Genomic DNA, 14268 nt, shown 5'->3' with positions numbered 1-14268 from the left:
CTTTAGCACAAACAGCTGGGACATGTTACAACTACAGCAGCCGCAGTAATTGGTCCTCTGTCATGAAGGTTCAAATCAGTCATTATCACAACTGCATGACAATAGTGATGGAATCAGCTGTATCCTTATGAAGGATGCACTGAGCAGTGTTGTGCTGTTTTTTTTTTTACCCTCCACTCTTATGTAAATAGAAATATCTAGTTCTACAGCTCCATCAAATGCAGCCTCCTGAATGACATAGGTTGAAAAACATTTGAACCTTCATGATTGGTTTGATTTACTGTAAAACTGGACTGTACTAGTCTTAACATGAAGTAAATTACATACTGAGTGTATATCAGCACATTAGGTCATCAGTGTTGGGACAACAGTGACACGTGAATGAACTGTGAACAGTATCTATCATTAGCCTGAGTCAACTACAGTTAAGATACCAAAAATAGACAACCAATATAAAACTTTATTCAACATTTGGGTTTGTCAGTAATTCACAAAAACTGTCAACTCTGTTCCAAGTTCTCACAATTTCTTTTGCTGTAATGACCCTAATATGGTGCTTCAACAAAGCCACTGACTCCATTAGCCTTTAATGATGGATGTGGATGTATTTTAGAGTTGGTAAATACTTCTTTAATCTCTTAAAGAAAAGCCCTTGACATGGGTTATTATATATATGAATTATATTTATACTCGTTAATATGGCCATTGATAACATTCTGGGCTTTGGTGGAGAGCCTCCATCTTCCACAGTCTGACAACACGGAGTTCTGGTCAGGATTAGGAATAATAATTGTCACATTACAATTTTTCCACTATTGAAAAAGAATGCTATTGAATCAAAATGCAAAGAGTGACATAAGGTGAAAAGCAGAGCGTTAACAGTTTGTTCTTCAGTAGATTGTTCAGCATCACTGAGCCTTGATGCTGAAGTCCATCTTAATGTCTCCTGAACTGGGTTCAAAGGTGAAGCTGTAAGACACTGCAGCTCTGGCGTCATCTGAGCTTTCCCACGGTGATCTGAAGAAATACACTCCCTGCTTCCTGTGTCGAGCCCACTCACAGTCACCCTGCAGGAGAAGGCAGGACAATCAAACCATTAGATCTGTCAGGACATCGAACACCAACAGTCCCAGTGTGTCACCAAACTCTTCATTCCTGCTCACGTTTCCTTTTTACAGAAAACAATGCAGCTGAAAATGAGGAATTAAGAAACGGCCAGAAGCTACACAAAAAGATCCTCTGCTTTTACTGATGAACGCAGATAGAACGCAGAGCAGTTCAGGCGTCAATGACAACTAATGATATTGATTAGGTCAGATTCAGTATGAAAAGGAGGCGCTGGGCTGGAGGTAGGTTATGAGGTAGCTAACAGTGGAAGCAGGAGGAGTAGGCAGCTAAAACAGCCTAAAGTTTAAACAGAGCGCCAATATGAGCTTTGCAATTGAATGTATGGGAGGGATGAAGTGAGCCATCAGCGGATGTGGGCTGGTACAGACTTCTGCTGTCAGCTAACATAATAATAATAATAAATCATATTCACATATCACTTTTTGTCTCACAGGGCTTAAACTAAATAAATAGATACACAAAATGCACGCATTTTAATTTACGTATGAGTGTAAAACTTGGTGTATTGATCAAAGCTAAATGCTGCAGGGGAGAGAAAAATGACGGCAGATGAAAACAACTCTTGTGGAGTGATGAATTAAAACAAGTGCTCTCTGTCAGTAGGCTTTCATCACGTTAACAGTCATGGTTTCCTTTCCTTTGAGCTTTGATTTGTTTTATTTACGTCATTTTGTTGCATGGAGGCCTTATGAGACCTTGTGGTGCCCTCTTCTTCTGCAGTGCAGTAATGGCACCTGACTGGAGAATTAGCATCAGCCTGATCTCAATGAACCAACTTCTATATAAGAGGTTATGTCCTCTGAGCAGACTGGACACTACAGTGCCTCCATATTGCAAAGGGAAAAGATGGTTGGGCTGGTTAGCTCACTAACGTCATTAAAGGAAAAATAAAGAAATAGAAATAGTTAACACACATTACGTTCCACTGCTGTAGACAGCGCTTGGTGAGAATACGGAATAAATGATGTGATGCTCAACATACAATGGGCCTCATTCACAAACCGTTCTTAAGAAGAAACTTCTTCTTAAAGCCCACTTACAGTTTTTACAAAGATTCTGACATTCACAAATGTTTTCTGGGAATCTACGCACTACTGAAATGCTAATACTTTTAATTCTACAATTGTATAATAAGATTTCAATTACCACAGTATCAGTGGTAGTTATCATAGTTTTATAATTTTTATCTTAAATAAAGACAGACAAGTTTCAGTGCATATTATAATTTTTTTTAAACGAAGGGAAATGTTGAAGAGGAAAACACACAGAATATAATTTGGTCTATACTGCAAACGATAACACTTTAATGTCATGAACATGTTGAAGAGGAGAATATTCAGTCACAAAACTAGTCAGCCATCTTCAGGTTGTACACACTGGTGTTTACATATTAAATGTATTACATGTGCAACTATTTTACTGCTATAGCTTTTAGTTAAAATGTTGCATCCATGTGTAACCTGTTAATTCTGAAAACGGTTTTTTTCTGTTCTGAGAGATGTCTCATGAGATGCACTGCACCACACAGGGACCGACCAGGTCTGAGGGGACAGGGCTCCCTGTTTGCGCACCGAGCGGAACCTGAACCCAAATATTATTCAGAACATTTGATCTGAACCTGGCCCAGCATGTCCGCTCTCGATGGGTCCACAGGCTCAGGTCGAGTATCCACAGATGCTCAGCTGAGGGTTCACCTGTAGTGCTGTGTTTCCAATGATGGGCACAGCTCCAGCTCAGATAACTCTGAGCAGCTTCCTTTTTTTTATTTTGACTTCAAATCTGAGATCAAACTATTTTTTTTACTACAATTATGCAACTTTCTCCTGATAAAGCTTTCACTGAATGTGTGACTGCATTCCATGTATCGTTTTATGTGGTATTTTATGTCAACTGCTGACACTACAAAATATAACTTTTTTTACAGTATGAGTCTAGTGCGGCACAATCTTTAAATGGTTATGGTTTGGTTTATATTTATATAGAGCTTTTCTAGCCTTTATGACCACTCAAAGCGCTTTACAGTACAGTTTGCCATTCACACACACATTCATACAGTGCATCTATTAGAAGCACTTTTTGTTTTCCTATGAGGGGCAATTCGGGGTTCAGCATCTTGCCCGAGGACCCTTCGGCATGCAGATGGGGACGACTGGGGATCGAACTGCCGTCCTTCTGGCAGCCGGCAGGGCATTTACCTATGCTAATTAGGGAAAACTGACACGTGCTTTCAACTCACGAAGACATGGCCTTCATCAATATAAGAACACAGATGTAAACAATTCTGCAGTTTTCTTAGAAAACTTCTTAAGAACAAATTTAAGAAAATTATTAAAAAGATATTGGTGAATGAGGCCCAATTTTGTTAAGTAAACAGCCATTAATGCTAATGTTGTATGTAGCAATAGCAAAAACAAAAAAATAACACCGTTAAAATTTTAAACACAATTGCAAAAATAAAAATAAGAAAATCTCAAGATGCTCAATTTGTTCAGGAAAGAAATAGGAAAAAAGTTACCTGCTCACTGATAGGTCCAATCAGACCTGCACTGACACTGATGTCATGGGTGAGTTGGTATTCCATCCACAATGCAACACCATGGCAACGACCACCCCTGGAACAGACATGTCAACACAGTTACCAACTGAGTATTGTACTGTGTCCATCTGTGTAGGACCACGGCCAAACACAGAACAAGGTGCCGCTGTTCTGTCTCAACCAGTCTAGTCTTCTTACTGTATATTTTTTTGTATATACAAAGGTTACTTTTTTATGACTTTGAGCTACTGCCTGCATAATCTTGGAATCCGTCAGCTCTCACCTGATGACAAATTAGCCTCTGGGGGCAATGGGCAATATTTTGTGGCTTCTGGTGTAGACAGCAGATATCCGTGCCATGACTCTGTCTTCCATTCGCTGTACATCGTTTACAGTCTGACTAGTTTCTATCATCACACTTTTTGTAGGGATTCTTGGTTCCAGACGACATTTTGCCTTATCTCTATTAACAGCTGTATATGAATGCAGATAAATTAAAAAGCTCAATGTGTTCTGCCTCTGTTGCTCTCCCTATGGACTGTTTACCTGCGGCAACCAAAGCCTGCATATTCACATGCAGAATCTATTTATAGTGATTACTGACGGCATAATGCCAGACAATCAAGATATCAACTCAAAATAAAACTGGTTGGCTATTGACTAACTTTTATCAGGTTGTTTGAGGTTATTTTGATGCCTGTTAATAACTTCTCAGTGTTCCACTGTTTATGAGAGGAGAGATGAGACTGTGGCCTGACTTCAGTATTCAGAGGGGCATCGCTGTGAGCAGTGACTTTAACTCCTACTGCACCAACATTTAGTCACTGTCTGATCAAAAGCCACTTTTGTGATTATGATAATAGAAAGAGACTATACCTTATGAAAGGCAGTGAGCCCTGACTGCTGACTGGCTCCTGAGGGACACACTGTGTGAAGTCAAAGGTCATGACGGCTGTGGACTGGGTCAGGGCCCGGCACGGGTACTCCCACAGAGGATGGGGCTCTGCCTCGCGGGACTCACGGAAATCCAGAGATTGCTGGAGGCACAGAAGAGGTTAGTTATATTTTCACAAAATGTTTTTTTTGTGGAACTGAGGGAATTGAAACAGAGCTAATTAAGACTTTTATTAAGTATTATACTTTTTTATAATTTTTTGGGCTAATGAATGGAGACATAAATATTAGTCCAATATTGAACGAGAATGCTACAACTGGTAAGTGTCAAACAACTAAACAACTGCTTCAAAGTAAATATCTACTTAAAGGTTCAGCATCTATCTAATTTAGTGACATCTAGTGGTGAAGTGTCATGTTGCAGCTGAATAGCCCTCACCTCACCCTCCCCTTCCAAACATGAAAGAGAACCTGTGGCAGCCTTCAGTTGTCATAAAAACTCAAAAAGGTGTTTAGTTTGTCCAGTCTGGATTACTGTAAAAAACATGGCGGCCTCCGTAGAGAGGGCCCGCTCCCGATGTAAACACAAGTATTAAAATTTCTTCCAATTTAGACACGAGTGAGAACACCACTAGGATTATTTTATATTCAATTTCTGCCAATAGTTCCCTTTCACCTAAATCTTACACACTGAACCTTAAGAGTTTTTGCCACAGGTTCAGATTGTTAATGTAAGTGTCTGATGGAATAATGGAAAAGATTTCATCAAAGACAGAAGTGTGAAGACAACTTTCTGAAACAAAATGATGCACCACACTTTTTGAAGCTTTCACTGACGACCTTTGGAGGACACCTCTGTTCACGCACACTGCACCTCGCAGACCATCGTGTTTGCAGTGACTACTTTGAGCGGGATGAGTAACTCTTAGTAGAATAAGAGAAGAAATCCCACACCTAAGAAGGATTACACTGAAGCCTTTTCAGTCGGCAGTTACAGCGTTCTTGCTCAACACTGGACCAGTTCCAAAAATGTTGGCCTTATGAATCATTTAGACCTAAAAATAAGAGACGATAGAGCCCAGGGTCAAAAATAAAAGAATTATCCTTTAACTTTAGCTGAATATCACACACACGCTCTACTGTCCAATGTTCAAACCATCAAATAACTGCAGGATACAAAGATCATTTTTTCCTTCATTACATTGTATTACAGTTCTCCATCTCTTGTGTTTTGGAATCATGCTTTTACCTCAAAAAATATTTCTGCAGTGTAGTTTTGAATTATGCGAATATTACTATTTGTCTCATTCTCTACACCTCATCGAATAAAATCAACTGAAGATGTTCCTTTTCCATAAAAACCCCTCTAAGCAAGTATATGTAATCATACCCACACACTCCAGAGAGAGACGTTTACTTTCAAATGTCCCTGTCCCTCTTCTTTCATGTATTTTCTATTTTTAGTGTAATACATTTCTCCTCCGTGATCAAAGCATCGTATCATATACGAGAGAAGGACTCACTTTAGTGGATGTAAAACCTGACAGCTAAGAAAACATCTGAAGGACAGAACATTTTTACCTGGACCATTTCATCCATGGGTGTAACGTCAAAGCCCTCACAGGTTCCACACGGTGCTCTAATCCTCCACAAATCCTAAAAGAAATGGCACAAACAAGTCTCTCAACAGGGAATTACCTTTAACAAATATTATTATTCACTACAATTCTTCCAAAACAGAAATCCTTAATACAGGCCCTGTGCCTGCTCTTATCTCTCGAGCTCAGCACATGGTTCCCTTTGTGTTATTTTAGACTATAACCTCACTACCTCACTCTCAAGTGTCACGTGAATAGATCAACTCTGTCATCTTATTTTCACTTGAGAAATTGTTCTAGAATTAGATCTTCCTTTTCTTTTAATGACCTTCAAAAACCAGCTCTTAGCCTGAGATCTTCTGATGAAGCTGTTAGCTATTCTCTCTGTCTAAGCAGGAGAACAAAGACGGCAGGCCTCTGCAGTCGGGGCCCTGACCCTCTGGAATAGTTTACCTCAGGAAATCCTCTCAAATCTGGCTTTTACAAAAATGTAAGATTGATTTTCTTTAACCATTACTTTGAACTGCTTTGTGTACTATATTACTTGTAGACTTTGGTTTAAAATGATATGTAGTTATTTAATTTGTATTTATTTGTAAGAAGAGGATAAAGGAAAGATCAGGATACACCAAGCCCTAAACAAAAATACTGTGAAAATGATGGTGGATGATCTTTTGTGTCCTCTTTGTCACAGTAATAGAGATAATCGAAAATCTGGACATATGAAAATATTCTCCTCTGTCCCACCTGGAACTCCACAGCCACCATGTGAAGTGTGGCAGAGGAAGGCAATATGGTGGCGTTGGGCTGCAGGAGGCCTGCCAGGGCGGTGCGACAATACCAGAAGTACAGGGAGTGCCAGGGTAGGAGGCTAGTGCCGAAGTACGGTTCAGCCATCAGGACAGAGATCTGTATGAGACAACATAAATTCGATCATTCTGCTGTTTGGGTCAGTTCCAAAACTACACAGTATATATTTGGTTATTGTTATGATATGAAATTGGTTGAATTCCAGCAAATGGAAAAAAGAGCTGAGGCAGCATTAATATTTTTTTAGGCTACAGGCAATAAACACAATATCTAAATGTAGTGCAATGTTAACCACATTTCAAAGAGAAACTAAAGAACATGCAAATGAATGTTTCCTTCCACTACCTTCATACACATATTTGGGTGATTATTGTCAGGTTTATTACTACGAGAAACAAATTTCACATTGTTGATAAATTGTCTTTACCTTTTTTTCTATTGTATTCTACAGATTTCACCAAATGCTGTTTGTCCTCTGCAGTTTATTAATCATTAAATTGATTGGTGATGTCGTTACTGTCTGATATCTGGCTCCTCTTTGACTCATTGTTACAGCCTGTGGCTTTGGTACAAAGCTGGTACAGTGACAAAGCAACGATGCAGACCAGAGTTCATTGAATGTTAATACCAGAAAAGAAACAGCAACAAACAGCATTTCAATTAAGGCTTGTTCCACAAGTACCTGTTCTCCTCCAATGTCATTCCTGGTCAGCTGGTCAGGCCTCATCTCCAGCAGCTCAACACCTCCTTTTATCAAGTTGGCCTCCAACACCTGCACAGAAACAATGTGTAGTATCATGAGCACTTCTTAACCTGCTACAAGCCGACTTTTCTGTGACTCGCTCGCAAACTTCAGGCTTTCGACTCCGCTACAGCGGTGTATGTCTCTCTGGCTGAAGACTACAGTCATGTGCAGTGAGAGCACGGGCAGGTGCACATAGGCAGGAAGGGCAGTTAGTGACAGACAGGTACACCCACCAATCCTTTCATTTTGAATGAATGAGTCTTGTGATGGCCACAGCCTTTTTTCTTTTTTTTCAGAAGACTGTTTATTGATGGCGATTGGGACAAATAAAAAGTGTTTGAAAAAAGAAATTACACACCCTAAAGTTTAAGTACAATAAAGAGTTGTCATTTACCTGCTCGATAACCTGTTTGGACATTCTGGAGTTTTCCAAACCAAAGACCTAAGCAGAGGCAGAATGAATACAAAGACCAGGCATTAACAGAGTCTGTTTGGAGAAGGTGCAGTAAAAGTTCACATGCTCAAACAGAGTACCTTTTTGGCTCCGAGCATGTGAGCAAACACAGGAAGCAGACTTCCATCACTGACACTGAGACACACGCTTCCCTCTCTCAGAACCTGCAGGTGGCACAGACAGAAACATGTCAACAAGCATATCCATGAATTCATTAACAAACTGTCTGGACTCCGGTGCACCTTGACTTACACTGCGCAGTGCACTGACGTAGCTCTCTGTACGCCGTCTGTCGTTTAGTTCACCAAACCGAGGCCGAGTCCATACTAGGTGAGCCTGGCAGGTACAACATGGCCGAGACGAAAGAGCTTTAGTCTGTGACTCTGGAGTCTGTTGGCTGAGAATGTGAATATGCAGATAGTCATTTAGAGGGACAGTCATTTTCTCTCATCTGCTGTCACATTCATTTCTATCGAAACATGTATATTTTGTCTTCTAACTGCACATGATTATTTTGGTCCAATCGTGATCAAGCGATCATGCCTGTGGTAAAGGTTAGGCTGGTTTAATGACCTCAAGGAAATAAAGTGTAGAAATAAAAATTATGGTTTTGGCTCAGGTAGTAGAGCGGGTTGTACTCTAATCAGAAGGTCGGCAGTTCGATCCCAGTCTTGGTAGTGTTCTTGGGCGAGATACTGAACCCCAAATTGCATAGAAAAAGTGCTGCCCATAGATGCACTGTATAAATGTTTGTGTGAATGGATGAATGGCAAAAACTGTACTGTAAAGCACTTTGAGTGGAATGTGCTATATAAATACAGAGCATTTGCCATTTATCTGTAATTAATTCAGTGAAAGCTGGACAGGTACTGGAGACTGTGTGATACCACTGAAAGCCCCACAACAGCCAATAGGAGGAGTTTGTGGTGAGATTATTTGGTCATTAACTGATGCTCTTGTTCCTGGAGAAGCACACGAGGAACCTCTCACCTCGGGTTAGTAAAACAAGCATTACTGTGTCACTTTTCAGTGAGGCAGGAGGCACAGAATATTCATTTCTACAGCAGAGCAGGAAATATACAGTATGTTGTATCTGAGCTGTTTCACCTGGGAGACTGCAGACTGTACCACAGACTGTAGTCATCATGGCAGACAGTCAGACTGAGCTCCTCTCCTTCTGTCACCCCCCTCTCCACAGGCAGGAAGTACACACTCTGCATCCAGTGGTCCCGCCACTACAACACAACACACCACAGCATTAACAAAGTGGTGATGGGAGCCTGAATCACAGCATCATAACCTTATGTCCTGTAACTCACCGGAGCCATCTTTGGCTGTGTGTATGTCCAGCTGGGAGCCATGGTGCACACAATGCTTCCACTGGGATCCATGTCAAGGTCCCACCAGGACAGGACCACCTGCGCTCGACCGCCAGACTGAGCCACAAACTGGGAGGAGTGGGACTGGAAGGCACTGCTCACAGGCTTACTGAAATCCACACTGAAGGGGAAAAGATGGGGTGCAGGAGGAGGGGAAGTAAGATGTGATGAACAAAATGTTGAAAGAAAACAGTGTAGAAGATTTTTCATCTTTCTCCTTTTCATACCTGAACATGGTGCAGAGAGGGCCCAGCGGGGTGAAGCTGTTTGGGGATACCTGGCTCAGCTGGATGTCACACACCGAATGGGCTCCAGCACAGCGGCCCACAGCGGGCGGCGGGACCAGACGGGCCCCTTCCACCTCCACCGGCTGCATCTGAGCCCAGCTCCACAGCAGCTCCGACTCCACCAGCTGAGCGTAGACCGTGGCCCGATGAGGAACAGCCTCGCAGCCCTCCTGCAGGTTGGAGGGACACAAGCACTGTTGGTGAATTTCACTCTTTTGACTCATGGTAACAAACAAAGATACAAGTGTAAACATACACACCTGGACAAGGTTTTGATGAGCATGTTCATAGCTGGGCAGAGCTCCTTCACCTATGAGCTCTGTATCAAACAGCTCTGTTATTAGGACGTTGGCCTTCATCTGCATATCCCCATCTGTAATAAATCACAAATACAAAACCTCTCATGAGAATGTAGACAAAATTCCCTCTGACAAATATCAACTACAGAGACACGACCACATGACAATATTCAGAGTGTGTGTATAGGTGTCCGAGGTGTGTGTGTGTGTGTGTGTGTGTAGTTTCTGACCAGGCCCCACAGTGACATCAGTAGAGTGTTTGTTGATAATCTTGATCCTGTCAGAGAAGCCGTTCTTCTCCACGATGCACTGAGCAGCTTTAGCCATGGGCTTAAAAACCTGCAGTCACAAAGGAAACAGAGACGACACCTGAAACTCCAACGGCTGAGGGCTAGGATGATTAGTTGGTTAATCAATTGGCCCAGTTTTGATAGTTGACAAATGTTTTTTGTTTTGTATCAATTCAAATAAGTAAATCCATCTATTTGAGTTTTAGAGTGTTGTTTTTTTCAATTTCAAGATATCACTGTGAAAGAAATTATAGGAGGAATTTCTCAGGAATACTTGTCATTTTATACAACTAAATTGAACTGTTAACTTAATCACTAAACAATTTAAAATAATACATTACCAAAGAGAATGATTTCAGCATGAGTGGCATGCTACAGAACAAACATACTGGGAAAACTGGTGTTTTGAATGTTAGATCAACACACGCAATGCGCCTGCACAGCTGTGTTACCAATGTGGGACAGAACCAGACTTTGCATCTATTTATTTATTCATTCATAAATTCAAACATACAGTCCACTCTAACATGTGTTATGTCTCATAATGGGTTGAAGGATTTTTTTTCCAATTGAGTTAAAGCTGCCAGTCAGACAGACAAATCTTTTCATTTATAAAACAGTGGAAATATGGTGAAACAGCTAATATGGCACCACTTTACCTTAAAGAGTTGATAGTACCATATCACCCCACTAGAGCACTGCGCTTCCAGAACTCAGGCTTACTTGTCGTCCCTAAAGTCTCTTAAAGAGTAGGAGCAGGAGACAGAGCCATCAGCTATCACTCTGCTCTCTGTGGAATCATCTCCCACTTTCAGTTCGGGAGGCAGACACCCTCTCTACGTTTAAGAGTAGGCTAAAAACCTTTCTTTTGGATAAAGCTTATAGTTTGAGCTGGTTCAGGTTTGTCTTGGACCAGCTCTTAGTAATGTTGCTATAGGTCTAGAATATCAGAGGACATATGATGCATAAAGCTTCTCTTTCCTCCTCTTCATCATAATAATGTCTCATCAGTACATGTTACTGACTTGACTTCTTCCCTGGAGTCCTTGTGCTTTATTGTTGTAGATCCAGGATCAAGACTGCAGCCACATCGTGGATGGTGATCACCGTGGCAACTGATCTTGGATTATGATTACAACTAGATTGCTCAGATATATAATATTCTTACTCACATATACTACCATTACTAGCAATACCTCCATCATAACAATTCTCATTACTGCTCCCTTCATCTCTGTCAGACATTCTCTTATGTATAAATATTTTAAACATTGATACACCGGTCCATTCATGTTAGACACTGTCTTTTCTAATGAATGTTGTAAATATGTTGTTGACATGATCTGTTACAGACAGCATCTAATTCACTTCTGTTCATCCTGGGAGAGGGATCTCTTACTTGTAGGTCTCATGAGATTTCTACCTTTTTTTCCTGTTAATGTTTTTTTTGGTAGTTTTTCTTCAATCTTGTCGAGGATTAAGGGCAGAGGATGTTGCACCTTGTTAAACCCTATGAGACAAATTGTGATTTGTAAAATGGGCTTTACAAATAAAAATTGATTGATTTATCTGAAAATAATAAATAATTATTGAGATATGGCCAAAAAGATGTTTTGTGAGACCAGTGACCTTTTTGTTTGTTTGAGTGTCAACAACTGAGTATGTACCAACATGAAATATAATTAACCTCTCGCCTTCCATTCCCAAGTGATAGCGTTGAATAATGGTCAGAAAATTGTGAGACTCACAGACAACTAGAAGACATGATGGCCACGGCTGTAACTGACACAGAGGCACCAAATGAGGAAGAAGCTTTTGGCCATGCTAAAGTACAGTATCCATTAAAGCACATATAAGAGGAGTATGTATACCTCCACAGCATAGCAGAAGTCAGCTCCAGCAGTGAGGGCCATCATGGACAGTAGACCTGTCCCTGTCCCAATGTCCAGGATGATGACCTTCTCACCACGAGCCTTAACTCTGGCCACAGCCGCCCGGATCCCCTGGTAGTACTTCTCATTCTGAAAGGGAGTGAGGACGTCAGCTGTGCTTTAGGAAGGCTGACTGCTTGTTGATATTTCAGTAGGAAAAGTGTAGTGTGCAGTCAGTGTTGTTTTGTCTACATCCAAACAATACTTTCAAATCTTATAAAGTTAAAAATAACATGTTCTCCAAAACTTACCCTGTCGTGATCATGCAGCATGTCCGCGTAACAGGACCTGAAAGATAAACACGCTCCAATCAGAATGTATACATGTGTCTAATGAAACAGCCACGTAAGAGACCAACCAAATATCAAAGTCAAGTTAAAATCTGTCTTTGGGGAACTGGACCAAGTCCTGATACATGTCACGTGAACACAGGGCGGATCCAGCAGCAGGGCACTGGCTTCAGCTGAATTCTGATTGGACCCTGAAGTGCCCCGGGCAGAGGTGGATATTTTTTATAAACTACTCACTAACAATACGAACAATAAATATGACAATTCGTTCAACATTTTAACTCTTTTTTTTAGAGTAAACAATGTGCTTGAACATCAAAATATATTCATCGACGTGTGGCTTTGCTCCAAGCTACAGAACTAACAGTAAACAAGAAATGTTCACCTTCCTGAATCAGGAATTGGACATGGCTGTTGGACATATAATTGGCCCCTCTGTGTAAATGGTGGCCCCTTTAAGTCCCCTGCTTTAAAACACCCTAGATCCGCCACTGTGTGAACATGAACCGTGAAAGTACCAACACTACTACTTCAGCACTAAGTACACATCTTCTCTGTGTTTTCATACTGAACGTGAGTTCTCCATGACTTCCTCCAGCATCAGTTCTCCTCTACCTGGCTATCTCCTGGTGGAAGTCGTACTCCTCACTCTCCTCCACCCAGTCCAGAGCCCCGGTGGTCGGGTTAGCTCTCCCGCAGAAGGTCTTCATTTGTTCCGACGCTCCGCTGAGCTGTGACACGTTAGATAAAAGCCCTGTTCTATTCTACACAAGTCTGTAAACACACTGATTCACAGAAGCGTTGCTTCAGTGGAGGCGGCCATTTTTCTCACAGACGTCAGAAACTCTTCTAGTTCTTCTGTTGTTTAAAGGGCTGGTCCAAACGTTTGAGGTGCGTTACCGCCCCCTGCTGGAGAGGAGTGTGCAGCAGAACGACTGCTAAATCTAATTGGATTCAATTCTTACTAATTACAGTGTTTTTCGAAAAATCTGAATATATCTGTGTAACCTACATCCCCTGAACTTCCATGCAGCATGTCTCTGATACTCAATGTGTCTTGTGTCTCTACCTGGGACAGTGGTGCTCCACTGCATGTGTTATAGACTTTTTAGTAGCATGCTACTGGAATCAGAACCTTACCTTACCTTTCTTAACACAACTAAGATTCTATGTGAAAATAGTTGCATGAAAAACACCATGTTGATAAGTCACATTTGAATAAAGGGCTTTCTTCACTGACAGTGTGAACATTTTTATCCCCAAACCTTAACCTTTAAAAGTAGAACTACACTCAGTAGATTGGTCCATCAGTCCCTCTAAATTCAATCAAGCCACAATAAATTGCAAAGACTCATAGATATCAGTCCCCTAAATATGCCTGTTTTTCATCAAGATCCATGAATTGTTCCCTGGAAAATCTGTGGAAAAAGTCCCAAAAAATAACTATCTGTCATTGTTGAAGAAAGCGATGAAAGAATTCTGGATCTGGATTAATTTTTGTTCAACTTTTTTGAGTAAACCAACAAACAAACCAACGGACACTTTTCACCTCCTTTGTGAAAGTGAGAAGAAGCTCAGCTTAAAGGTACGGAAAGTGTGTGGTTGAATACAATTTAGATTAATTCTA

The 14268-nt window shown here is 41.0% G+C and overlaps 1 protein-coding gene across 1 annotated transcript; it reads right to left on the bottom strand.

Moving 5' to 3' along the window:
* Window positions 1-440: 440 nt before the first annotated feature.
* prmt7 (protein arginine methyltransferase 7) lies at window positions 441-13488 on the bottom strand. Its single transcript, XM_035157163.2, has 17 exons — window positions 13257-13488; window positions 12603-12639; window positions 12292-12441; window positions 10361-10469; window positions 10092-10204; window positions 9772-10001; window positions 9485-9665; window positions 9273-9400; window positions 8418-8562; window positions 8246-8329; window positions 8106-8153; window positions 7649-7738; window positions 6904-7065; window positions 6140-6214; window positions 4541-4701; window positions 3644-3740; window positions 441-1067 (listed from the first exon to the last, which is right to left on the bottom strand). The coding sequence occupies exons 1-17, from the start codon at window positions 13349-13351 to the stop codon at window positions 909-911; spliced, it is 2064 nt and encodes a 687-aa protein (XP_035013054.1). The 5' UTR covers window positions 13352-13488; the 3' UTR covers window positions 441-908.
* Between the last annotated feature and the right edge of the window lie 780 nt (window positions 13489-14268).

The sequence above is a fragment of the Hippoglossus stenolepis genome, chromosome 5 (assembly GCF_022539355.2).
Source record: "Hippoglossus stenolepis isolate QCI-W04-F060 chromosome 5, HSTE1.2, whole genome shotgun sequence".
NCBI classification, from domain to species: domain Eukaryota; kingdom Metazoa; phylum Chordata; class Actinopteri; order Pleuronectiformes; family Pleuronectidae; genus Hippoglossus; species Hippoglossus stenolepis.
Note: the sequence above shows the minus strand (reverse complement) of the source record. Positions and strands in the feature narration are given on the sequence as shown.